The 24845-nt window shown below is 43.2% G+C and overlaps 1 protein-coding gene across 2 annotated transcripts in view; it reads left to right on the top strand.

Annotated features, from left to right (window-relative positions):
- The window catches only part of RASA1 (RAS p21 protein activator 1), a 102578-nt gene that overhangs the window by 45441 nt on the left and 32292 nt on the right, over nucleotides 1–24845 (top strand). For both annotated transcript variants that reach the window (XM_088457948.1, XM_088457949.1), the window contains exons 10-16: nucleotides 3386–3506; nucleotides 5632–5788; nucleotides 7582–7669; nucleotides 16127–16204; nucleotides 17100–17257; nucleotides 23749–23825; nucleotides 24492–24664. In XM_088457948.1, the coding sequence (XP_088314074.1) occupies nucleotides 3386–3506; nucleotides 5632–5788; nucleotides 7582–7669; nucleotides 16127–16204; nucleotides 17100–17257; nucleotides 23749–23825; nucleotides 24492–24664 (852 nt within the window). The remainder of the gene's footprint in view (nucleotides 1–3385; nucleotides 3507–5631; nucleotides 5789–7581; nucleotides 7670–16126; nucleotides 16205–17099; nucleotides 17258–23748; nucleotides 23826–24491; nucleotides 24665–24845) is intronic.

Genomic DNA, 24845 nt, shown 5'->3' with positions numbered 1-24845 from the left:
AAGTAATTGAAACTGTCTCCCACCCCCTATATATCCCCTCCCTTACCACTGTAAACTCAGTCTTGTTTTTAGTACCCTTGGAGTAAGGCACTAGCTAGATGGGTCCTAGCTTTTAGTTAGGTTGTATTTCTTTACTTTAAGAGGATACCAAACAATGAAAAGTTCCACCTATGATGCTCCTATTGCTAGGTTTTTTAGGAATACGGTTATCTCCACTACTCAGTAGGTAACTCTTAAGGATCCTATGGATAGGACGAATTAGTCTTTATTCACCTTGTCAGGAGTATCGATGCAGCCAATTCTGGCCAGAGCCTGGGTGGTAAAGGTTATCGGTCCTTGGTTAAATCAGATGATTACTGGTTCTCAATCAGGGGAGGAATCTGAAGCGAACTCCTTAGCTGACCAGATTTCTGAAGCTCTAACCTATATAGGTGATGCTTTGTTAGATACTATTCATATAATCTCATATCTCTGCTTTAGCTGTTTCTGCAAGGCATCCGCTATGGCTTAAGACATGGAAGGCAGACATAGAATCAAAACATGCCTTAGAGGCATTGCATTTTGATGGTGGTTCTTTGTTTGGGCCAGAATTAACCAAGATTATTTCTCAGGTTACAGGAGGAAAAAGTCTTTTTCTGCCTATAAATACACCTAAAACAAAGACTCCTAGATTTAGTTCATTTCAGAATGAAGGTGGAGGAAGATTTCAAGTCTTCTGTGGTGCATATGGTGGTGCCCGGAAGGGGACCTTTAGGGGACGGGGTGGCCCCAACACCAGTTGACCCGCTGCAAAGTCAGCAGGTAGATCCAAATGACTCACAGGACTGTGTCCTGCCCTCTGGTGGGAGGTCGCTTACTCAGGTTCCTGGAAAATTGGATAATTTCCAACCCGGATACTTGGGTAAGTCGACTAATCACCAGGGGTTACATTTTGGATCTGGAAAGTCCTGTTCCAAAAAGATTCTATTACACTCCTCCCCTGTGTATGGTTGCAGAAAGGCGGCTCTCTGGCAGGCAATTTCTGCGCTTTCGGGCTCCGTAGTATTTATTCCGGTTCCAGAACTAGATGAGGGCATAGAGTTTTTTTCAAGGGGTTAAATCCTTATCTTCACTTGGAAAAATTTAAGGTGGAGTCCATAAGGTCAGTCATTTGTTCTATGGAGGAGGTTTTTCTAACCTCCATAGATATTAAGGATGCCTTCCTCCATATTCCTTTATGGAGGGGTCATCGGCATCTTCTGCGGTTTGCAGTAAACCATCAGCAATTTTGATTTCAGGCTCTTCCTTTTGGTTTGACCACCAACCCTAGAGTATTTACAAAGGTAACGGCAGACACGATATCCCTACTCAGGAGAGGGGGAATAAATGTGTTGGGTTAGCTGGACGATTTGTTGCTAAGAGCTCCCTCAATAGCTGTATTACAACACCACCTTCAGTTTACAATAGGCATGCTCCAGAGATTTGGCTGAATCATCCATTTTCCCAAATAAAATTGTATTCCATCCCAGAGAATGGTATTTTTGAGTTTACTCTTTGACACCCTGTATCAGATTGTTTCTACCTCAGGCAAAGATTCGGGATCTGCACTCCAGAATACGGACCATTGTAAGGTGCCCCTACACGGTGCGATTTTTTTTCTACATGATTTGGCAGTTTTTGGTCGATCGTAACGCCCAATCGTGTAAAAAGTGGTGTTTTCCTGGGCTATTATGATGCCGATGCGCTTCCCTGGTGTCGTGTATCGGCATAGTAGAACTGAACATGCAGTGAGATTTAGACCGATCGTGTTTGTGCACACAGAACGAAGTCACGCACGATAGAGATGCATGTAGCACAGACCAGGGAGATCCGTGCTACATGCATCTGTGTCATTGACACAGTAGCACGGATGGGATCCGTGAGACCAGTCTGTGCTGCTGTGTATGTAAATGATACAGATGCATAGCATAGACCAGGAGATCCGTGCTACATGCATCTGTGTCATTGACACAGCACGATTGGGATCAGAGAGACCTGTCTGTGCTGCTGTGGTTAGGAAAAAAAAAGGCGTACCCCCCACCCCAAAGAGCAACCAGGCCCGGGCATTAAGTGATCCAGTCCTGGCAGAGCTTAAATACAGGGCACAAACGACGTAGTGGTCCCCTGTATTTAAGTACAACCAGCATCGGGCTAGGGTTTCCATAGTGAAATCCCACTGCTGAGCTCCCAATCGGGAAGTACCATCTTTATGGGACGGTACTAAAGTCTGTGGATCCTCGAAATTCGTGTTTTTATTTTGCCAAGTCCGGGGATGCCTACTTTGGAACTAAGAGGACCCGAACTTCGCATAGGAGAAGGTGAGTTTGGATATTTTTTTTTTTTTTTTTTTTTTTTTTTAATACAGGTACCCTATGGATTATCTACTTGAACAAGAGGACTGATGGCTACAGGGATACATAGGTAAGTATGTGTACGTGTGTGTGTGTGTACATGTTTGTTTAATAAACTTATACTTTGCACGGTGTCTGTGTCCTGTGTTTATTTTAATATAGCTTTTGCTGTGGAACTACAGGTACCAGCGGGCCCGTAATGCGTATTGCTTTTCCAAGTACCAGCATGCGGGGGAGGCTTGCTGGGACCTGCAGTTCCACAGCAAATGACAATATTTTCAACACTTTCAAATGCACTACACTACATAATCAACCCAGCATCCACCACCCAGGGGTCTAGTGTGTACTTGGCTTTACAAAGCGAATGGGCCTGAGGTTCCAGAAGTAATGAGTTCACTTTCTACAAAGAGCAGTGTTAATAATATGGGCACGCCAAACTCAGGCCTCCACAGATTTATGCAGGATAGCAGGTTGGTCATCCTTTCATACCTTTACTAGACCTTATCTTCTGGATGTGACAACATTTGTTGATGTTTAGTTTGGAAGACAAATTCTCTAAACAGCTATTCAATAAAACTTCTTTTGGTGCAATTGTTTGCACTATTACTCTTGGTAATACCTAATCCACCATTCTTCTTATGTATATTGCTTGGGTATGTCCCATACATTGCCACTACCAAATATTTGAAAAGGAAATTAATTAACTATTGTATTTCCTTGGAAATACTCCATGGCAGCCAGATATTCCCAACATTGTGTTTATTCTTGGGAATATTTTCAAAAACACCAAAGGTAAGGAGTTGTCACATCATATATATTCCTGGGTGGTTTTGCAGTCTCTGTGCAGCTCTCTAAGGTGTTAACTCATATTTTATGGCTACAATGGAGTACCAAGGAAATAATAGTAATGGAAATAATTCTTCAATTTCACTTAGTCCTGTATGGGACTTTTTCAATAAGATTCTCCATTAAAATATAGACAATTCAGATGGATCATATTGTCATTTCTTCACCAGCATCAAGAGCAAGTACTGAATGATATAGTGGATGGGAAAGAAATCTACAATACAATCAGGCGAAAAACGAAGGATGCATTTTACAAAAACATTGTAAAGAAAGGCTATCTCTTAAAAAAAAGTGAGTGCTCTTTTGTTTGTTTGATGTACACTTTATGAAATGTACAGAATCATATGGCTGATGCTTAAAATATTTATCTTCAGTAACTAGATGATAGGTTAATATTGCGGGTAAATGAAAGGAATGGTGCACACAATGTATGTGTGTACTAACATGCAGCTTAAGAAAGATGGAGCAATATATTTAGGGGTTTCTGCTATGCTAGAATGTGGTGAATGTTTAGTTAATGGCAAATATACACAGCTATGTTTTATTTACAACAGTGCCCCTCTTTTGTGGTTCAATGTGCTAATGTTGTGAACACGGTACTTGGGGGAGTGAAATTTGTGTTTTTGGGAATACAATGTGATTTGCATTATTACAGGTTACTTCGATCCCCTTGGGTTATACTGGACCATGGCGTATAGAGACTTGTTTAGAACTTTGTAGCTTTTGTCCTCTCTTCTGTATACGCCACTCTGCAGGGAACTAGATGTTCCATTGGAATCATCCCTACTTGATACTGTAATTGAGGTTGTGTATTCCTCCTCCTTCTCCTCCCAGCGCACATCCTGGGGCAGTTGTCTCTCAACCCAGGCATATTCCAGAATATTGTAAATGCCAATAAAGGTTATATACAGGCGCTGAAACGGTCTGTTGATCCAAGCAGCTGCTGAAAGAGGGGTAGTCAGACCCTTCTAAACGTAATCACATAAGAAAGTAGTAGCGCTTTGATAATTATACATGAATACTTCAATAAATATAAAGAGGGATAAAAATACATATATCACTTTAATAAAAATTATTTTCATAAAATCTACACAATATCATTTGAGCAATAAGCCTCACCCTAGTGATTTTCCACAAAAACAATGCCTATTCCCATAGATGCTTCCAGATTCAATAAGAATAATTGTAAATTGCAGAGGATATCAATCCCATATTGAGAAATAGGACTGTCCCCAATAGGTATGTTATTACCAGAACTTTTCACAGGATGGTGCTATTGGCATAACAGTTCCATATGCGGCACTCTGAGCCCTCAGAAATTCACGGTGTGTACATGCAATTTAGTCCTAGGTAGCAACAAATGGACAGTCCAAGATGGTAGCAGTCCTTTTAAGTAATTTCGGCAAGCTGGTCCAGGATCTTTTAAAAAAAACAAAACCTCACCACTTGTTTTCAGAGCCTGGACCAGCTTGCTGAAATGACTCCTAGATTTTCCAAAACCTGTTTTTTGTTTCTAAATGGTGGTTATTAGGGTCAATAGTACCTATTGTATTTAATATAAATAATTTCAGTTATATCCCAGACCATACTAAGTGCAGCTTGAAAATTCCCAATCACACTTTTTGTAAATGTATTTCTTCAGCAATTTGTATATTATGTTAGACATGATGAGAAAACATTGCACATATCGTTTGTGGGTCTTCTGCCGATGGTCATGATATTTATTAAGAAACTTTATTCTATGCTCTAGATTAGAATAACTAGCATGGTGAGTGCATTCATCAGCCATCACTATACACACCTGGCACAAAGAAACAAACTACATATTTGCATATACTATTAGGGCCTGATGCTAGGTGGAACACAAGGTAGATATCATTTCAGCCACATCGCATGCATGAAAGTTAAATTCAGATATTTGGCCATGTGCAGAGTTGTACCCATCTCTGTGACAACGCTACCGTTATCCATACGCTTGGTTTTATAGCTTTAATTATACTTAGTTTGTACCTGCACCAACCCGAACACCTGTGCAAAACATATTTGTCTTCAAAAAGGAGTAATTGCATAGCTCACAACTTAGCCTATATGCAAAACGCCCCATTACTCCTCTATAGCTGCAAGTGAAGGTGCAGCTGAGATGCATATAAAGCTGCATCTTACATACTTGGTACGCTCATCTCTGAAGCATGCGCACAGTTAAAACACATAAGATACGTGTACAAAACCGACTTGCCTTGAACTATGTATTAATGTTTTGTTTGCTTCCCTTAGTATAGACCTTTGCACCAATTACCTGAATCTTTACATCAAGAGAACCCATTCAGGCTAGTTCACATTTACCTGTAACATGTTAGGGCCATGTCTGTCGGACCTAATGGAAGCTAATGGGTGTGTGTGTGCTTTTTCTTTGTAGGTAAAGGCAAACGGTGGAAGAACTTGTATTTTATCTTAGAGGGCAATGATGCCCAGCTTATTTATTTTGAAAGTGAAAAGCGTGCAACCAAACCCAAAGGATTGATTGATTTGAGTGTATGTTCTGCTTATGTAGTCCATGACAGTCTGTTTGGCAGGTGAGAGATTCCAAATGTCTTACTATCCAGTTTTCACACTTGAACTTTAAATGTATTTTTTTTTTATTGTTTTAAAGCTGCTTTTTTGTCCTCTAAAATGGCTTTGTCCCTCCTTGGAAAAGTGTCATACCAGCAGACCTGTATTAGAGCAGATTGTTACTTAGTGATGCTGGGTTAGACTTGAAGTAATGGAATTTATCCCCTACTTCACCTAGCAGAAGAGTGATGGTGTGACCCTACATGATTCACAAAGTCCTCAACCCTATTTTTTTGTTGGAAACCTATCTTATAGAGTGTAAACAGTGTCTTTAGTATATCTGTAGCTGCCTATGCGGTTGCTTTCGGTCGGCATCCTAGATTTATTGCAGTGCTGCGTAAATTAGCGTATACAACTCTTATGACACTCTCCAATACCACATTGTGTGACAAGATACAAGCCCACCTAATGAAATCAATGCCTTGCCATCCCCATACAGTCTGCAGCAGGTGTGGCATGAGGGATTGCCTTGTGATGTAACTTCATTCCATTCCTCTCGTACACTCCTCATGCTGTAATATGTCACTGTGTACATTTAAACTGGACGTACAGTATAGATGAACAAGAGGGGCAGCAAAGACGAGGATATTCAAACTGTGCAACCTAACTGAAGTGAGCTATAAGAAAAGCAGCTATTTTGAATCAGAAGTAAAGGAAGTTGGGGAAACACTTCTCTATAGGGATGTAAAGCTGAAAACTCTTTGTATAATAAAGTGAACTTAAACTTACTCCGGTGTGGTATTTGTTCATTGCTATATCTCTTGCACATGGTCTGCTATGTGCTGACATGAATGACAGGTGCTTAATATTGGGGATTTATGAAAACTGGTACACAAAAAAATAAAATAAAGTGCTCTAAACCTTTCATATTGTCATATTTGTAGTGCCAGTAAGAAAATTTCTAATCGTTTGCTAGGAGTTGTGGTGCATACACACGGGATAATCGACAACGATAACTATATCGTTGTTCGATCTCCTGGATGTGCTGTACCCACCAACGACTATGTTGGTGGGTACCATGTACCCACCAACGACTATAACGACCCACGATCAACGATCGCAGGGCCCTATAGTAACCTGGTCGATATTGACCAGGTTGGCCTGCATGCATGGGCGATGGTCGATATCTTTATTGTGCATATCATCCATTTTAAGTCGTACCGTGTGTACACACCTTAACACTGCATATTTGTAGCTTTTTTATTCATTTTTTATTTTTTTTCATAGTCTTGTCTGATAATCAGGATGCTCCCTAACCCTATGACAAAAGCTGTCTCTTCTTCAACCCAATAAAGATAAATTAGCGGATAAATTACTGAACCGTCATGACTATGTGAAGATCTCTTTAAAGTTGACAAGATAGTAGCTGGATAGTGGTTTTTTTTATTTTTTATTCTTGTTTTTTTTAAAAAAAAAGCTCCACTGAAGTATGTGTTACTCATGCTGCGTCCAGGAATGTTGAGCGTGAGGCAGTAAATGTTTGAATTTGTTTTTGTTTTTCTTTATTTGGGGGTGTTTTTTTTTCTTCCCTACACCTCAGCACTTTTTTTTAGCTTTTTTTTTTTTCAGATGTGCTTGTTGCACAGCTGATGGCTTACCACATTGCCTTTTCTTATACATCACATCATCTTCACATACAGAGGTTTAGGATCATTAGAACAGTTTGCTTAAAACGTACATTGAACCTTGTGCAAATTGCAGCTAGTATTTACATTGTTATATGTGCCTGAAATAATATATCCTGTTTGTTTTTTAGACAAAATTGTTTCCAAATTGTAGTTCAGCACTTTAGTGAGGAACATTATATATTCTACTTTGCTGGTGATACTCCAGAGCAAGCTGAGGTAACTTTAATATTTACTTACATGGAATGCATGAATAAAAGTGTTCTTTAAAATAAAGTAATGTTATTTCAGTATCTCTGGACAATGCATTTTAACACATGAAAATTAATTTTAAATATGTATATGTGTGTGTATATATGAGTATATATATATATAATAGTGTGTGTATGTGTGTGTGTGTGTGTGTGTGTATATATATATATATATATATATATATTATTATTATTATTATTATTATCCTTTATTTATATGGCGCCACAAGGGTTCCGCAGCGCCTTACATAGTACAGAAACATAGTACAGAAACAGTTGAACAGAACAAGAAAACAGTGTCATACAGTTTAAAACACTACAAGACAAGTACATGGTATATAAACACTGCTGCAACAGTAGCAGGATGGCAAAAGTCACGGGTTAGGTGCTTTTGAGTATAGAGCAGATAGTATAAGTAAAGAAAGGATAAGCACAAGAGGAAAGAGGGCCCTGCTCGTGAGAGCTTACATTCTAAAGGGGATGGACAGACAGGGGTGACACAGATGGGGTAGACAGTGAGCATGGGACAGAGGGTTAGGATGACAGATGGGTGGATTCCTATTTTACAGTATGTGTGGAAGTCATTTGAATTAAGATTTACGCCACTGACATTCTTCTTTAAGAGGCAGTTTTTGTAGGTGTCTGTGGAGAGCCATGGCTGTTATATCAGTTTACGTGAAGTCCGACGGGTGGCAGAAGCCACTTCATGTGGGGCTATTTAGAGAGTGTGGTTAACGTGTGAACCAGCAGTCTCAGGTAAATGTCGAAATTGGTGAAAGCAGTTATTGTTAAGAGATGTTCAGATGTAAAATAATTTGTGATCAAGTGTGAATTCTATAAGGCACATTTATTGATTTGGAGGGTGATGGGAGACATGTGAGGTTTGCAGGATATTTATTCCATTATTTATTCCGCTGTCCGTGTGTGGGGCCTGGATTTGGTGATATGTCACCAGATAATAAAAGCGGAAGGATGGAGAAGTAGATATAGTTGTAGGTGTGTAAAAGTTTTTTATAGTGACACAATGAGGTTGTAATTGTCAATTTTTCATGAAAAGAAAGCTCATTAGTTTTTAGAGGAGGTGAGTGACTCAATAGGGCGGCAGTGTGCCCAGAGAGGGGAGATGCAGGGAGAGTTAGGGATGTTAAATCCTTAGAGAAAATACAAAGGAAAGAGTTGATAAAAAGAAATGTGTAGTACATGGTGAGTTTTAGGTTTGTTATTTTTAGTCAAATTTTAAAGCAATCAGTTTCTTAATCTGAAATTACCTTAGATGTTGGTCAATGTTTGTTCAACTGTTTGATTAACTGTTAAGTAATCACACTTTGTGCATTTAACACTTGGTGTTTTTAACCCCAGCTGCAAACAGCCCCAGCTGCCCCTAGACTGAATATAAAGGAGTGGTATCCTTGATTAAGACAGGCTACAACTGACTCAATTGCTCTGCTGATCAAAGGAGATAACTTGCTCTGAGTTGGAGCAAAAGCCAGGCCAGATATATACCATAAACTATGCTTCACTGAACAATATAGACTATACATGTAAAAACAATTCTATGCAAGAGATGAAATATCACATACATTTAAAAACTGCACATGATTGCATGAAGGTCTATGCAGAGTATATATGCAGTAGGCAGGATGAGAGATGAAATATCACATACATTTAAAAACGGCACATGATTGCATGAAGGTCTATGCAGAGTATATATGCAGTAGGCAGGATGAGAGATGAAATATCACATACATTTAAAAACGGCACATGATTGCATGAAGGTCTATGCAGAGTATATATGCAGTAGGCAGGATGAGAGATGAAATATCACATACATTTAAAAACTGCACATGATTGCATGAAGGTCTATGCAGAGTATATATGCAGTAGGCAGGATGAGAGATGAAATATCACATACATTTAAAAACGGCACATGATTGCATGAAGGTCTATGCAGAGTATATATGCAGTAGGCAGGATGAGAGATGAAATATCACATACATTTAAAAACGGCACATGATTGCATGAAGGTCTATGCAGAGTATATATGCAGTAGGCAGGATGAGAGATGAAATATCACATACATTTAAAAACTGCACATGATTGCATGAAGGTCTATGCAGAGTATATATGCAGTAGGCAGGATGAGAGATGAAATATCACATACATTTAAAAACTGCACATGATTGCATGAAGGTCTATGCAGAGTATATATGCAGTAGGCAGGATGAGAGATGAAATATCACATACCTGAGGGATGAAATGAAATATATATATATATATATATATATATATATATATATATATATTAATTATATTCTCAAAATGTGACCACTAGGTGGCGTGTTACATATTGGAGGAGTATGCTGCTTGTTGCATTGTGGCCTCATAACATTGCTCTGTATGTCCCCTCAAAACTTAATATGCAAGGAGATGGTAGAGTGTGTTAATTTGCTGTAATGTAATAATACTTTTTCCCTCTCAAGTATGACATACAGAAGTGTCGTCACTCGTTTTTGGTGCAGTCTCACCAAACAGCCCTCCTGGGCGCACCTGGTCCAGTGTGACTCTGCTAGTCTTTTTTTTTCTGTCTTTTTTTTTTTTTCTTAAATGCATATGTTGAGATGCGACTAGGACGTACCAGGCAACTGTGCTGATTAATTTATGTGACACTTGTATATCTGTGTGCGACAAAGTCTCTCAATCAGTATGTGAAGTGCTACGATGCAACAACCGCAGCTTTTATCCATGCCAAGTTCCATTTACAGACTCAGTCACACACAGATACACAAGTGTTAATCAGCAGTGTCTCTTGGTGTGTCCTAGTCACATCGCATTGCGACATACGCATTTTCGTGGGGAAAAAAAATACCTAGCACAGTTGCACGGGACTGGCGGTTCACTCACGCCGGGCATATCGCTCTGTATGGCGTATTGAGGCTAGATGAACAAGGATACATCTGTAGGTGGATGAAATCAGACTAATATAGGAGGATATAGTTTTAATGTTTCAAAATCATACCTATTTTGCAATCTATGGTAGGAGATGTAGATACTTTAAATAAGTGTCTATACAATTTATATCTCGTGAACAATAAGGCGGCCTCCTATTTTGAATATTGATGTTGCTAGGCCGTTTTATGTACCTAGACCAGAGCTGAACAAATCCCCCAAATCTAGTTCACCACAACATCTACACATTTATTGTTAGTAAGTAACTTTCTGAAGTAGTTTGTACACTGGCTGTACACAGCTGGCTTTAATAAACTGAGGGGCACACTTATGTAAAATATTAGAGGGTCTCTTTCAAATGATGTGCCCCCCTAAGTTGTTGTCTTTCTGGTGATCACCAGACAATATCACCCGATTTACAGACAGACTTGTATAGCCAGCAGATGGAGAGAGCACTTAAAGTGCATGATCACCCCTGTCCTGGCACCTACACACTCATGAGCCCCCTCTTTCAAACTATACTAAGTACGGTTTGTCAATTTATTACCGGACAATATGCACCATATACTACTGAAAGCGTTAAAAAATTCAGAGATTGTTTGGTGGGGTTCTAATGCCATAATCCAGCAGTCAATAAACACAGGGGTTCCCTCATTTTATGTGGTAGGTTTTATTTTTCAAAAGGGTGCACCTTGTTTGGCTACCATGTTATTCCTACACATTTTAATGCGTTTCATTCCAACATGTAAAAATTAAATAAAGAAAAAAAAAATGGAGTATTACTTTCAAGTACAGGTTTTGTTATGAACACCTGAGTGTGGAATCTGCTCTTTGCTGTTCTGGAAAGGTGCATTAATGCCAAAGCAAGAACCACAAAGTCTTTAGTGGTGATGGTTAAAAAAAAATACAGGAATTTCTCTTGCAGCAAGGCTGGGGAACACTGGACCATGGGATTGTCGGTTGGGGCTGGAGCAGGCACTTAATGACACTGTAGCTTTTACTCCTAGCTACTCCCCCTGCAATCCCATAAGCCCAGTCGTCTTTAAGTGCCTGAGGAGTAGGGCACATTTTGGATGGGCTGCAGTGCAGCCCTTGTAGGAAGCTATATGTTAATATTTTATTTGTAAATATATTTTTATTTTTGTTCTAGTCTAGGATCTGTGTGCTGCACATTACAGCAGCACTGGTAAAGTCCTGGCTGCTGCAGCAATCCGTCCAGAAAGATGGCTGCTGAGCGCCGGAGTTATTTGGAACCTGCAGGCTGGGATCATCGCCTGCTGCAGTCCTCTTCTTAGCTCCTCTCCTCTACAGCATTTGGTCTTTCACAGCTAAGTATATTTATTTGTCTGGGGCATTTATTATTTCTGCTGGTTCTAATTTACATCTGCCTCCCAGGTGGGTCAGGTGCCAGAAAGAGAGAGTGCTCAGGTAGTACTGATGTAGCAGGTGACAGTTACAGGGTTTTAACCCTCTGAGAATTTGTTGCTGCTTTACTGACGTCAGTGAGGACTACATCTATTTGCGCCACACTCGCTCAGGTATTGGGGGTGGCTTTGCCGACACAGACAGTGTAATGGTCAGCACTATTGCCTCACCACACTGTGGTCGTGGGTTCAGTTGCCGCTACAACCCTAACTGTATGCTTGTATGCAGGGATTTTGCTGTGTTCTGGTCAATGGGTCCTCCCATGCACCTTGTGTGTGTGTATAGGACCTGGTGTTGCACCAGCATCGCGGGTGCTGCAACCACTAGTGTGGGACCTGTGTGGGCAAGGGGCTCTCGGCAGGTTGGTGCCTGGTGGCACTTCATGGGGTGACCACATTGAGACTTTGGTATTCCCCATCTCTGTTCCATTATTGGTAAAGTTACCAGCCTGGATTTGTCCCGCACTGGCTCTGTGCTTTGCGGCCGGTGTTTGCAGGATTTATGTCTGGTTCCTGGCATGTTTTTTTTTTTTTTTCAGGAATCCTCTGCTGTGCGTGCAGCTAGGTGGTGGTCTTGGAGGCATAGTCTTCCTTCCTGGGGCCCATTAGCCGTATTGCATGCGCAGCAACTTACAAGGTTTTGCACTCTCCCAGAGGGGTGAGAATGTCCTTTTCGTGTCATTGCTGGTATGCTGGTGGGAGAGAGGTTGCTCCAGTTCCGTGACCGTTGAGTGCCATCTACAGGCGTAGGAGTGCTTGGCATCTTTCTCTAGGGGTTCCATCTGGGACCTCGGAGGTCCGCCTGCGGAGTGTTTTTTTTAGTTTTTTTTTTTACACATCACTAGAATGTGGTGCAAGAGGGTAGCAGTTGATGACTTTATTGGTAAGCTGCCTTGCTGCTAAGCATGTAGTGACAGGTTTGAACCCCGGCTATGGGTTTTGCTTGGGCTGTGCTTGCTTTCCACTCTCAGCCGGCAAATTTTGTTCCAGTTCAGTCGCACTCTCATACCGAATGGCTCCTTTCAGCAGCTCTAGGCTCCTCGTGGCTTGAGCATCGGGGAGTGTGTAGTTCAGTGCATGTAGATTCAGGTTCCGTTTGGGCAGGTCATTCTACTTCTTCAGCGGGTAATCAACTCTGTCCCCTGTCTATTCCGGGCCCTACAATTTGGTGGAGCCTAGGCTCTGTGTTTTTGCAACACCACACAGTCGGCACTGCTGCGCATAGTGTGCACAGACCGTATTTTAATTTAAACCCATTTGGAGGTTCTGCTTGGGATGGTTGCCTCAGCTTTACAGTTACGAACCTTCCTAGGTCACTTGTTTTCAAGTACTTTCGAATCAGTTCTGTATCCCGATTTTGCCAAGGTCTCCCTTGTTTACTTGTCTGTGCCTTCAGTTCTCCAGGTAGCCTCCGACACCAGCAGGGTTTTTCTTGCTGCGGCCAGTGGATGGCCCTATTGACCTTAGTCACAGATTCGGTCGGTGGCTCGCCCATCGGTCTTGTGGGGCATGTTGGTCTCCACTAATTCTCCAAACGTGACTGGGTTGCTCGGCATCACTCACGTCTTTGTTTCCATTCGGTCCAACAGCATACGTTACACTCTGTGGGTCCTCCAGGTCCAGTCATTCGTCAGGTACCCTACTTTTGCTCTTTGTGATCACAGCCAGGAGTCTCCTGGGCTGAGGGACCGTGAACTTGCTTTTCGGCTCTGGGGCCATTGGATCACCGTCCACAACGGCTTGGCTGTTCAATGGGCTCGAACTCCAAGCCATTATTCTAACTCTATTGGGAGCACTGGCTGTCCTCGCTGGCCGCGGCCGGTCGAACAACGACCCGGCAGTGGCATCGGTACATCTTCAAGCAGAGACACAAGCATGGCGGCGATGCTTATGTCTTTCCGGGGAGGAGACCTTTGTTCCGTCTCTTTCACTGGTGGTCATCCTAGTAGTTGGACAGTAGACGTCCTCGGCAGAACCATGTTTCCCCCAGGACGGGGGTCTCACCTTCCAGTGGTGGTCTTACCATTCATGTGTGAGGCCTTCCGCGAGAGGATCACAGGGCCTCTCGGCACATTGGAGAGGCTCTACAGTTTTGGTATGTGATCCGGGTATCCGCTGATTTCCGCAAGTGGCTGCCTTGACTGTTCCATGGAATTTTTCAGGCAGAGCATTTGTTTGCGCTGTTTCCTCAGGTCTCCAGGGGCACTGCGGCCTCCCAAGGGAAGATGCTCCTAGTGGCTCCAGGCTGGGTACGCGGGTCATGGTACGCAGACGTTTTCCCAAAGTCTACAGGTCTGGGGTTGGTGTCTTCCACTTCGTCCAGACCAGCGGCGACTAGGCCGTTTTCTACAAGGGCATTTTCCTTTGTTGTTTTTCACGGTCGGACTTCTGCAACTTGGAGTGAGAGAGCTGCAGGTGTTTCTCTCTCGTGGTCCGGACTATCTTGCACTCTCCTCCGGGTTTGGAATCTCTGCCACTTCTGGTGTAACCGTTACAGGTTCTCTCCCGTTTCTTGGCCTTCCTTCTTTGGAGGCTGGTTTCCGACTTAGTTTTGTCTATACAGATTTTTTTACAGGTCCTGTCATTTTCTTCACAGCGCTTTGGTTTTTTCCTCCCAAGATGTGCTGCAGATTAAGCCACCATTTCGTCTGCAGGGGATGCTGTGGGAGTATACTCAAGTCCCATCGGTTCTCACACAGGCTCCATTGGAGTCTCTGCGTTCAATGGATCTTCAGTCTGTTGCCTGGATGCTGGTCTTCCTTAGGGCTATTGCCTTCCCTCGGCATAGTTCCATGTTAGGGTTGGCAAGCCACCTGTTTTCTTATCTTCGGTTTCTCCCTACAGAATTTCGGCCTTGTACTTACACCAGGATATTGTACTCCCGATTCTTCCTCCTTCGGCAGATTCCCGGAAATTGGGGTGATATGACTCTGCTAGTTGTGCTGTTCTCTGCAGTTCCTGGGATCTGCCTTCTTGGTACGCCGCACTGTTCTTGACGGGTCCTTCTGACACGCATGCACAGGTTGGGCCAGCTACTCAGCAGCCCATTGCGCGTTGGGGCTGCTCGGTCTCCCTTCAGCCTATTCTGGTGCGGTTCTTCCACCACCAGACCGGGTATCGGCACCTTCCGCTAGGGCGGTGGCACTCTTATGGGCAGCGCGACACGGGTCTTCAGCAGCACAGGGCCGGTGTGCAGCTATATGGTCCCCTGTCTGCACGTTTGCTCATTTTTACATTTCAGGGTTTTTTTTGCCTCCGGCGGTGCCCACTTTGGGCGTACAGTACTCTGGTCAGGCAGCCTGAGCATTCTCTCCCCTAGGGGCGGCTTTTGAACGTCCCATGGTCCAGTGTTCCCCAGCGTTGCTGAAAGAGAAAATAGGATTTTTGGTCAACTAACCGTTGAATCCTCTTCTCTTAAGCAGGCTGGGGAACAGTTGACCAAAAATCCTATTTTCTCTTTCAGCAACGCTGGGGAACACTGCGATCCCTCCCTCGCGCTCAGGCGTAAGAGGTGTTTGGTTCTTGATCGTTTTTTTCCCTACTGCTTTGTTTGGCTGTTCTGACAGTTTCACGGGGTTCCTGCTACTCCTCTCCAGACTCTTTTAAAAAAGTACTGGGCTTATGGGATTGCAGGGGAGAGGAGCTAGGAGTTAAAGCTACAGTGTCATTAGGTGCCTGCTTCAGCTCCAACCGACAATCCCATGGTCCAGTGTTCCCCAGCCTGCTTAAGAGAAAAGGATTCAACTGTAAGTTGACCAAAATTCCTATTTTTGCTTTTAATTCAAATTCTTGTAACTGCAATAAGAAAGTACTTATTTTTGGTAGACTGCTTTTGACTTTTGAGGATAAATATGTAAACTAATGCTAATTTCTGGAAATTCAGAGTAGTCGGAAAAAAGCTAATATAATTTGTGTGCGTACTGCACGACTGCTTACAGATACTGATGTTTGAATGCGACCAGCCCACAAAGTGCCTAACTAGGTTCAGCAGCAAAGGGGGTAAAATGACAATGCAATAGCCTTTAGAATGTAATCTGTGTTTTATATATTATTAGGACTGGATGAAAAGTCTTCAGGCATTTTGCAGTCTACGAAAGACAACACAAGTCACATCGAATAAACGTCTTCGGCAGGTTTGTTTGAAATGTATAGTGTTTAAAGTCTTGTTGCCCTGCACTTTTTCAATTTTTTGTTGTTGATTATGTATCCTATATTAATGTCATATTAACCCTGTAATTTTTTAATACCCTTTTAAATATGATGGTTGATTAATCTAGTTACTGTACACTACAGTATAATCTAACATTATCAATGCAGAAGCTAATTTTACCTTGAGTAGTTAGTAAAGTAAAATTCAATGATCTAGGTTCAGCCTGCAGGGTGTAGCGGAGACTAAGAATTTACCACCTTGAAAATACTACTAAACAAAAGATAAATTAAGCTGGTGCAGTCAGTGCATAATATTTTTCCATTAGGAAAATGAAAACTTTTAAAACGGAAACATATATTTGTCAAAATATTTCTAGTAGCAAAAAATTTAATTACTGGTTGATGTCCCAGACACTCCCAAGTATAACCGAATGCATCCAATAAGACAATACTATACATTTAATGAAATGATAATTTAGTAAAATAATTCTCTCTCATACTTCGATTTTCTTACAGTACAATCGTATGTTCACAGAATAATTTATCTCAAGCACACTTGGGGCCAGATTAGTCTGTGGTTTGTCAATTCTGCCCATGATCGGATTTAAAACGGGAACACAAATAAATGCTAAACCAGTCTGGGTTAGCATTTATATATGTTGCGGTTTTAAATCCATCAGCAAAAGCAGCCAAACATTGGCAGCTTTGTTAAACTGTAACTTAGTAAATGCCCCTGCTCTCAAAAACTACGTATTCTGTTTTCTGGTACTGACCCTGACTGTATTACTTTTTGATAAGATTGTTTTGTATGTATATTTGTGCAGGCAACTGATATTGTAGCTTGCATTTCATTGCTTTTTTTATTTGTTATTTTTCTAGGTCAGCAGTCTCCATTTGCATGTAGAAGAAGCACACAAGCTCCCAGTCAAACACTTTACTAGTCCGTACTGTAATATCTACCTGAATAGTGTACAAGTAGCAAAGACACATGCCCGAGAAGGCCAAAATCCTGTTTGGTCAGAAGAATTTTTCTTTGAGTAAGTTTTTGTGATTTCTTGTGTGGTCACTATAAATTGAGGATTGGATAAGAGTTGGATATGTTTATGATTTCAGGAAACCCAACACGTCGTAGGGGATCTGCCTCTTTCCAATACAGACTTCCTGATAATGCAGCCCTGCTCTTGACAGACCACATTATAAAAGTTAAAGTGCAGAATAATTTCAGGCTATTTTATTCATCCAACCTATCTTAACTTGGCAGGCTTGATGGTTACTAATAAAGATTGATATGTCAGTTATTTAACACAATTTATTTAATCTTTTAAGAGGAGATCCACCATTCCCTTGATTTCTGGCTTTTGGTTTCATCCTTTTGGAGATATTGCACCATAGGGTTTTAGGGGCTCCTTGGCACGTAAAAAAAAAAGTCTATGGCACCCTGCCCCACACACAAACACACGAATATTACCATCCTGCTTTCAAACATCCTTTTTTTTTATTTTATTTTATATATAACTTGCCCACAGGGACAAGGTGCTTTATTTTAATCTGTTTCATTAGCTTAATTTTAGCGGCCTGCACAATGTAGCATGTTGAGACGCTGTTTTCAGTGGTGCTTCCTAAAGCATACCACTCCCAATGTTGAACTACTTATGAGTGGAACCACTTCACTACTGGTGCCGTTACTGACCAGGGGCCACCCCATTATTGTGAGGGTGCACCAGTGCCTTACCATACACTGGGGATAATGGCTGGGTGAGTATCTCCCCACTTGCTGCTTTGGTGAGAAGAGAGGCAGTGAATAACGGTCAAGCATCTAACAGCCTTGTCCGGCACTCTACGGTGCAAAGTACGGAGTCTGGGTAACGAGGGTGATCATCTGTTATGCAGCATCACACTGATCCTTGCTCACGCAGAAAGGACTGGAGTGCTGAGAATGGTGCTGGATCCTAAAGTAGCATAATTCTGCTTCCTTTGTGATCTCAGTTTATGGACTTAATTCCACCAATAGCTAAGTCACGCCACCAGCAACTCCTACTACTACTACTCTCCAAAAGCTCCAGATTAAGTTGTTTCATTTGATTTATTCACACACTATTTCTGTCTCTACTGTTACAGGATTTACTTTTCTTTTTTTGCGTTTTTTGTTTGTTTTTTCCTTTTTGCCTGTCATGTCTGATAAAGGGAGATATTGCAGGTTTGAAACTAGAACAATATAATCTGTCAGATGTATAAAAAGAGAATTAACTCTTCAGGAGCTAGTTCCCAGAAATGTCAAAGCTCAGCATTAGTTCAGTCCTATGGAAGGTCTGCTTCAGAGTGCCTCTTCACAAGAAGAGGTAGCAGAGGTATCGGATATTTCTCCTTCATCCACTAGGGGACACTGGAGTTACGACACTGGGGTATGGACGTGAGTCAAGAAGAGCCTGGCACTTTAAACATTTCTAAAGATGTGACTGGCTCCTCCCCCTCTATACCCCATCAGCCGCAGTTTTTAAAATGTGCCTGAGATAAGCCGGAGCACTGTGGGCTGTCTCCAGCCCTATTGGATTTATTTTTCACTTATATATTTATTTTTAAGCATGTTTTGATGAGGACAGGCAGGTTGCTTTCTGCGACTGCCTGCCTGCTACGTGGGAGGCGCTGGGGAGGGCACCGCCACAGCTACTGCTGCCAATGTCCGGTGCCCTGATAAGGAGTCAATGAGACCTCAGTCTCAAGGAGACTCGCCACAGCAGAAACCTCACTCTTCTTCAGCCCAGCACCCCAGCAGCAGAACTGAGAGTATACACACCGCTCCTGATTAGCAGGAGCGGTGTTAAGTCTGGGCTCTCAGTGCGGTACTTGTTGCCTGCACTGTTGGGTAGCGACAGCTCTCCTCCCGATAGCTGGGGGAAGAAAGCGGATGGCCTTAGTACAGCGCGGTACTCCCGCGGCTGTCTCTACATCCCTGCTTCTCCCCACGGTCCGGTACTGTATAGGATGCCGGTGAGGAGAGTGATGGCGCTTGTATAGCCCTCATAACAAACAGTTATTCCGTCCGGGGACCCGCGCTAGAGGGGGCAGACCTTATGCAGGCTGACATTATAGCCACTTTCTCCCTCAATTGGCGCGCTCTGCACAGAGCGGTGCCATTTTCCACGAGTGCTGAATAGCAGGGATGCTGGTGCTGCAGGCTCTGCTGTGTTGCTGGGGAGCCAGTCCAAAAGTAGGGGTTTAAGAAACAGCAAAAAGTATTCCCCCAGCACTCAGAATGAAATCAGCAATAAGATGTGAAAAACTACATAGTGGTAGATAATTCAGAGATCTCAGTCGCATATATTTGCAAAAATATGGCTAAGCCTCCAGGCCACGTCACGGCTTCTCTGATACTGGAGGTCCCTAATACTTGGTCAAAGTCTGGGGCGCAGAACCCAAAAAAGCCAGCGAAGGCCAGCCACCCCAGGGAAGCTAGAGAGATCTAGTTCAGGACCGAATAGGTGCTCTCTAGCCACGGGTGGAAAAAGCACCTTTTTGCCACCTTCAGCAACCTCTCCACGACGGTCCTTTAAAGTGCCTTCCTTGCGTTCGTTCACATTTCTGCTAAATTCCAGGGCAGACCTTCATCCGTTACCAGAGGAGATCGTGCTAGAGGACGCCAGGCTGCCAGCTTTTGTCTTCCCGAGCCGAAGCCTGTCATACGATGGGCTCCTGTCCCTCCTGGGGGACTCTTAAGGTGGATGCTCGCCTTCTGGGGTTTGCGGAGGCCTGGGCCAAAACGTGTTGGGACTCCTGGGCTTGCAGTTTGGTCGGTCAAGGCTACAAGATCGACTTTGCATTTCATCCTCCATTTTGGTTTTTCGCCACAGATCTTCCTGTCGATCCGGAGAAACGTCTTGTCATTCAGCAGGCAATCAACAGACTTTTGGCCTCAGAGGTCCTGGTTCCAGTTCCAACTTCCCGAAGGAACCAGAGTTTGTATTCAAATCTTTTCTTAGTCCACAAACCAAATGGTTCGGTCCAACCCATCTTGAACCTAAAATCTTTAAATCTTTACCTGTCTTATCACAGATTCAAGATGGAATCCCTCCATTCAGTGATTGTGGTATTGGAAGAGGTGGAATATCTGGTCTCCTTAGACATCAATGATACGTATCTTCACATCCCATTTGGAAGCCTCATCATGGTTTGCGATTCTGTATTCCCATTACCAGTTTCAGGCCCTGCCATTTGGCCTATTATCGGCTCCCAGGGTCTTCAACAAGGTAATGGCGGTGATAATTGCCAATCTTCGCTCACAGGGAGTTAACATTGTCCCATACTTGGACGACCTTCTAATCAAAGCCTCGTCGAGGGAAAATCTACTGGAACATGTAGCCTTGACACACCAGTTCCTCATTCAACAAGGCTGGATCATCAATTTCCAGAAGTCCCAGTTGATACCATCTCAACGGCTTCAGTTTCTGGGGATGATTCTGGACACTGTCACTGCGAATTTTCTTCCTCTGTACAAGGCACAGGCAATCCAGGACTTGGTACTTCTAGTCCTCACACCCAAACGTGTGTCTATCCACGATTGCATCAGACTGCTAGGGAAGATGGTGGCATCCTTCGATGCCATCCAGTTCGATTGGTTTCACTCCAGAACGTTCCAGTTGGATATTTTGTCCCAATGGTTCGGATCTCATCTGCAGATGCATCATCTGGTAACCTTGTCTCCGCAGTCTCAGATTTCTCTACTTTCATGGCTCCAGACGGATCACCTACTGGAAGGACATCTATTCTGCTGACCACGGATGCCAATCTCTGAGGTTGGGGGACGGTGACCTTGAACAACCAGTTCCAGGGACGCTGGACACGCCAGGAGTCTCTTTTGCCAATCAATGTCCTAGAACTGCGAGCCATCTATTACGCTCTCCTTGCAGCAGATCCTCTGTTACGGGTGAAACCGGTTTGTTTCAAGTCGGACAACGTCACAGCTGTGGCGCACATCAATTGCCAAGGTGGGACTCGCAACCGCATGACAATGCAAGAGGCAAGACACATTCTCAGATGGGCAGAAAGGAATGTCCTGACCATCTCCGCAATCGTCATCCTGGGAGTAGACAACTGGGAAGCAGACTACCTCAGTCGGCAGGATCTTCATCCGTGGGAATGGGCTTTTCATCCCGAGGGCTTCCGGCGTCTGGTGTTCAGTTGGGGCGTACCTCAGATCGCATGGCCTCCAGATACAATCACCAATTACCTCTGTATTGATCCAGGACGAGGGATCCCAAGGCGGTTTGAGCAGACACTTTGTCTTTACCCTGGCCATACGATCTGGTGTACCTGTTTCCACCGTTCCCTCTGATTCCTCGCTTGCTCAAGTGCATGAAACTCGATTTGGTGACGGCCATTTTGGTGGCTCCGGATTGGCCTTGCCGAGCTTGGTACTCGGATCTTCTCTCCCTCTTGGCGGACAATCCTTGGCCTCTTCCGCTTCGACCAGATATTCTGCAGCAGAGCCATTTCATTCACCCTGATTTATGTAGTCTTCGTTTGACGGCATGGCTGTTGAAACCGCTATATTAAGAAGTCAGGGAATTCTGAGGAAGGTGATTCATGCAATGCTTTGGGCTCGTAAGCCGATCACCTTGGCACATTACCATTGAATTTGGAAATCTTATGTGTCCTGGTGTGAGCTGCGTGGTTCCTCTACTACTACTTTCCATTTACCTCGCCGCCACCTTTTTCTGCAAAGAGACTTGGATGCTGGGCTTCGGTTGGGTTCCCTTAAGGTGCAGGTTGCTGCCTTTATCTATTTTCTTTCAGCGTCGTCTGGCGCTGCTTCCCGAGGTTCAGACTTTTCTCCAAGGAGTTCTTCATGTACAGCCTCCCTTTATTCCACCTACATTCCCATAGGATCTTAACCTTGTTCTTTCTTTTCTTCAGTCTGTGTTCTTTGAACCTTTTGGCCTAAAATGACTTCCTTACCTGGAAACTGATTTTATTGATGGCGTTTGCTTCTGCTAGAAGAGTTTCAGAATTGGGCGCCTTTTCTTGCAGGTCTCCTTACTTGAAGTATTCGTTGGGAGCCTCGGATCCTCTGGATGTGGTGCAAGTCCTCCGAATCTATGTTTCTCGCACTGAGGGGATCCGTAAGTCTGATGCTCTTTTTGTTCTTTATGATGCAGCCAAGCAGGGTTGCCCGGCGTCAAAGCAGACTGATCCACAGATGGATCCGCCTGAATATTCGTCTGGCTTATTTGTCTAATTCTTAACGCATGCCGGTTTCCATTTATGCGCATTCTACACGCTCAGCGCGCACAAGGGATCCTCCTATTCTCAAATTTGTAGGGCGGCTACTTGGTCCTTTCTTCATACCTTTGTAAGGTTTTACAGGTTTGATACCTTTTGCGGGCTCGAATGCTAGTTTTGGCCATCGGGTGTTGCAAATTTCTCAGCACTCTCCCTGCCACGAAGGGAGCTTTGGGATGTCCCCAGTGTCTTAACTCCAGTGTCCCCTAGTGGATGAACTAGAAAACAGGATTTTGGTACCTACCGGTATATCTGTTTCTCCGATTCCACAGGGGACACTGGACGCCCTCCCAGCGCTACTTCCTGTTGTGTCTGGTTAACAGTTACATGATGTTGTTGTTTTCTTCCGCACTCATTGCTGCAGTGTGTTGTTAATGGCGTGACTGCTGTGCAACGTGCAGTGTGTTTGGTTTGCAGCTGTGCTAATTTCCTTTATAAGCTTTTCCTTCTCCTTTGTATTTCCTCTGTCTCCTCTCGAGCTCAGTTTTATAACTGGGGTATAGAGTGGGAGGAGCCAGTCACATCTTTAGAAATATTTTAAGTGCCAGACTCTTCTTGACCCACGTCTATACCCTAGTGTCGTAACTCCAGTGTCCCCCGTGAAGCAATGGAATAGTCGGACAGTGCACAAAGCATTAAGGAGCTAGGGGCCACAGTTAAATGTGTAAATGGTTCTGTGCTCAATATATTCCAAAAAGTTTTTTTTAATATAAGTATATTCCTTGCCACCCTGTTTTCATGTCATTATTTTGATGGAGAATTAGAACATATCTGTTTGAACCTGTTAAATATGACATTAGTGTTTCGGATTCTGGAATGCCACTGTAGGCATAACTTCTTTAAATCTGAATAATGCGGTTAACCCTTTGTTATGGGTGCCTTGAAGCATTTCACAGAACTTCAGTGAATAGTAATTTCTCACATGCCCCCAACTTTTTGTTTGAACTTCGCTCCTCTGTGTAGAAGTCTTTCTGGTCAGCAAACATTTGGGCTTTGGTAAATGTTGTTGGCCTACTCTACATTGATTACATGGCAGTGCCTATTCACCTTACTGAATGCATTTATCTTTAAAATTTGTGATCTTCCTAACAATAATTTACAGGATTATACTGAATTTGTGGGGAATGTTTATTAATAAATTAAGTTGACTTATGTAAGGAATACTGTATATGTATCGGTGCAAATGCTTCGATCTGAGGGAGACTAGTTCATAAAATAATTTAACTTTTTTTTCCTTATTTTTCTATTTTAGTGATTTATTACCTGACATAAACAGATTTGAAATTAGCCTTAGTAACAAAACAAAGAAAAGCAAAGATCCTGACATCTGTAAGTATAGTTCTGCATTTTTGTTCTGTTACTGTCTAGCAGTTTTTTCTCTAAATGTTTAAAAGTTGTTTTTTTTTTTTTTTGTTGCTGCCAGCATATTTTCATACGGGATGTAGTCAGGAAGCCGACGGTAGAAATGCCGACCGTCAACTTCACGACTGAAATCCCAGCATGGGGCTAATGAGAGGCATCTAAATACCGACACCTATCATTAGCCCCACACCGAAATCCCGACACCCGGCATACCGAATGTAGGTAAGCCAGGTGTCAGGAGGTGATAGCCGCTGGGAGAGAGGGTTAGGTTTAGGGGCTCCCGGGTGGTCTTAGGGTTAAGTACCCCCCTGGGAGGGATAGGGTCAGGCTAGGGGATGGGGGGTTAGCATCGGGCACCCCCGGGGGGGAGCTTACCCCCGGGATGGTTAGGTTTAGGGTGCGGGTAGGGAGGGTTAGGTTTAGGCACCACGGGGGGGGAGGTTAGGGTTAAGCACTTGGGGGGAGGTTAGTGGTTAGGCAGCCGTAAGGGAGGGTTAGGGGTCTTGCTTACCTTTGTCGGGATCTTCATGTGCCGGCCTTCCAGAGTTGGTATTTCATCCGCCGGGCTTAGGTCCGGTGGTAATTCATACCGATTCCTTTCATACAGCCAATTGTCTTCCTCTCTTTTTCCAGTATTCATGCGCTGTCAGTTAAATCGACTGCAAAGAGGACATGCAATAGATGAATGGTTTCAGCTCAGTTCACACATACCACTGAAAGGCATAGAGCCGGGGTCATTGCGTGTCCGGGCACGGTACTCAATGGAGAAAATCATGCCAGAAGAGGAATACAACGAGTTTAAAGAGGTATTGCAGGCATAAGTCTGGTTTTATTATTTATTTGTAATGCTGCTGCACTTTGGAATGTACAGTCATGTATGTACATATGCACATTGTTGCTGATGCTTGGTTTTAATTTTCAATTTTAATAAAAGGGTGGATCGGGCATTATGATATCACTTCACAGGCCTGCAAATTTGGGGTAATT

The sequence above is a fragment of the Taudactylus pleione genome, unplaced genomic scaffold (assembly GCF_031769625.1).
Source record: "Taudactylus pleione unplaced genomic scaffold, aTauple2 ptg000792l, whole genome shotgun sequence".
In the NCBI taxonomy this organism is placed as follows: Eukaryota; Metazoa; Chordata; class Amphibia; order Anura; family Myobatrachidae; genus Taudactylus; species Taudactylus pleione.
The sequence above is the reverse complement of the archived record's forward strand: the minus strand, read 5'-3'. Positions and strand labels throughout refer to the sequence as shown.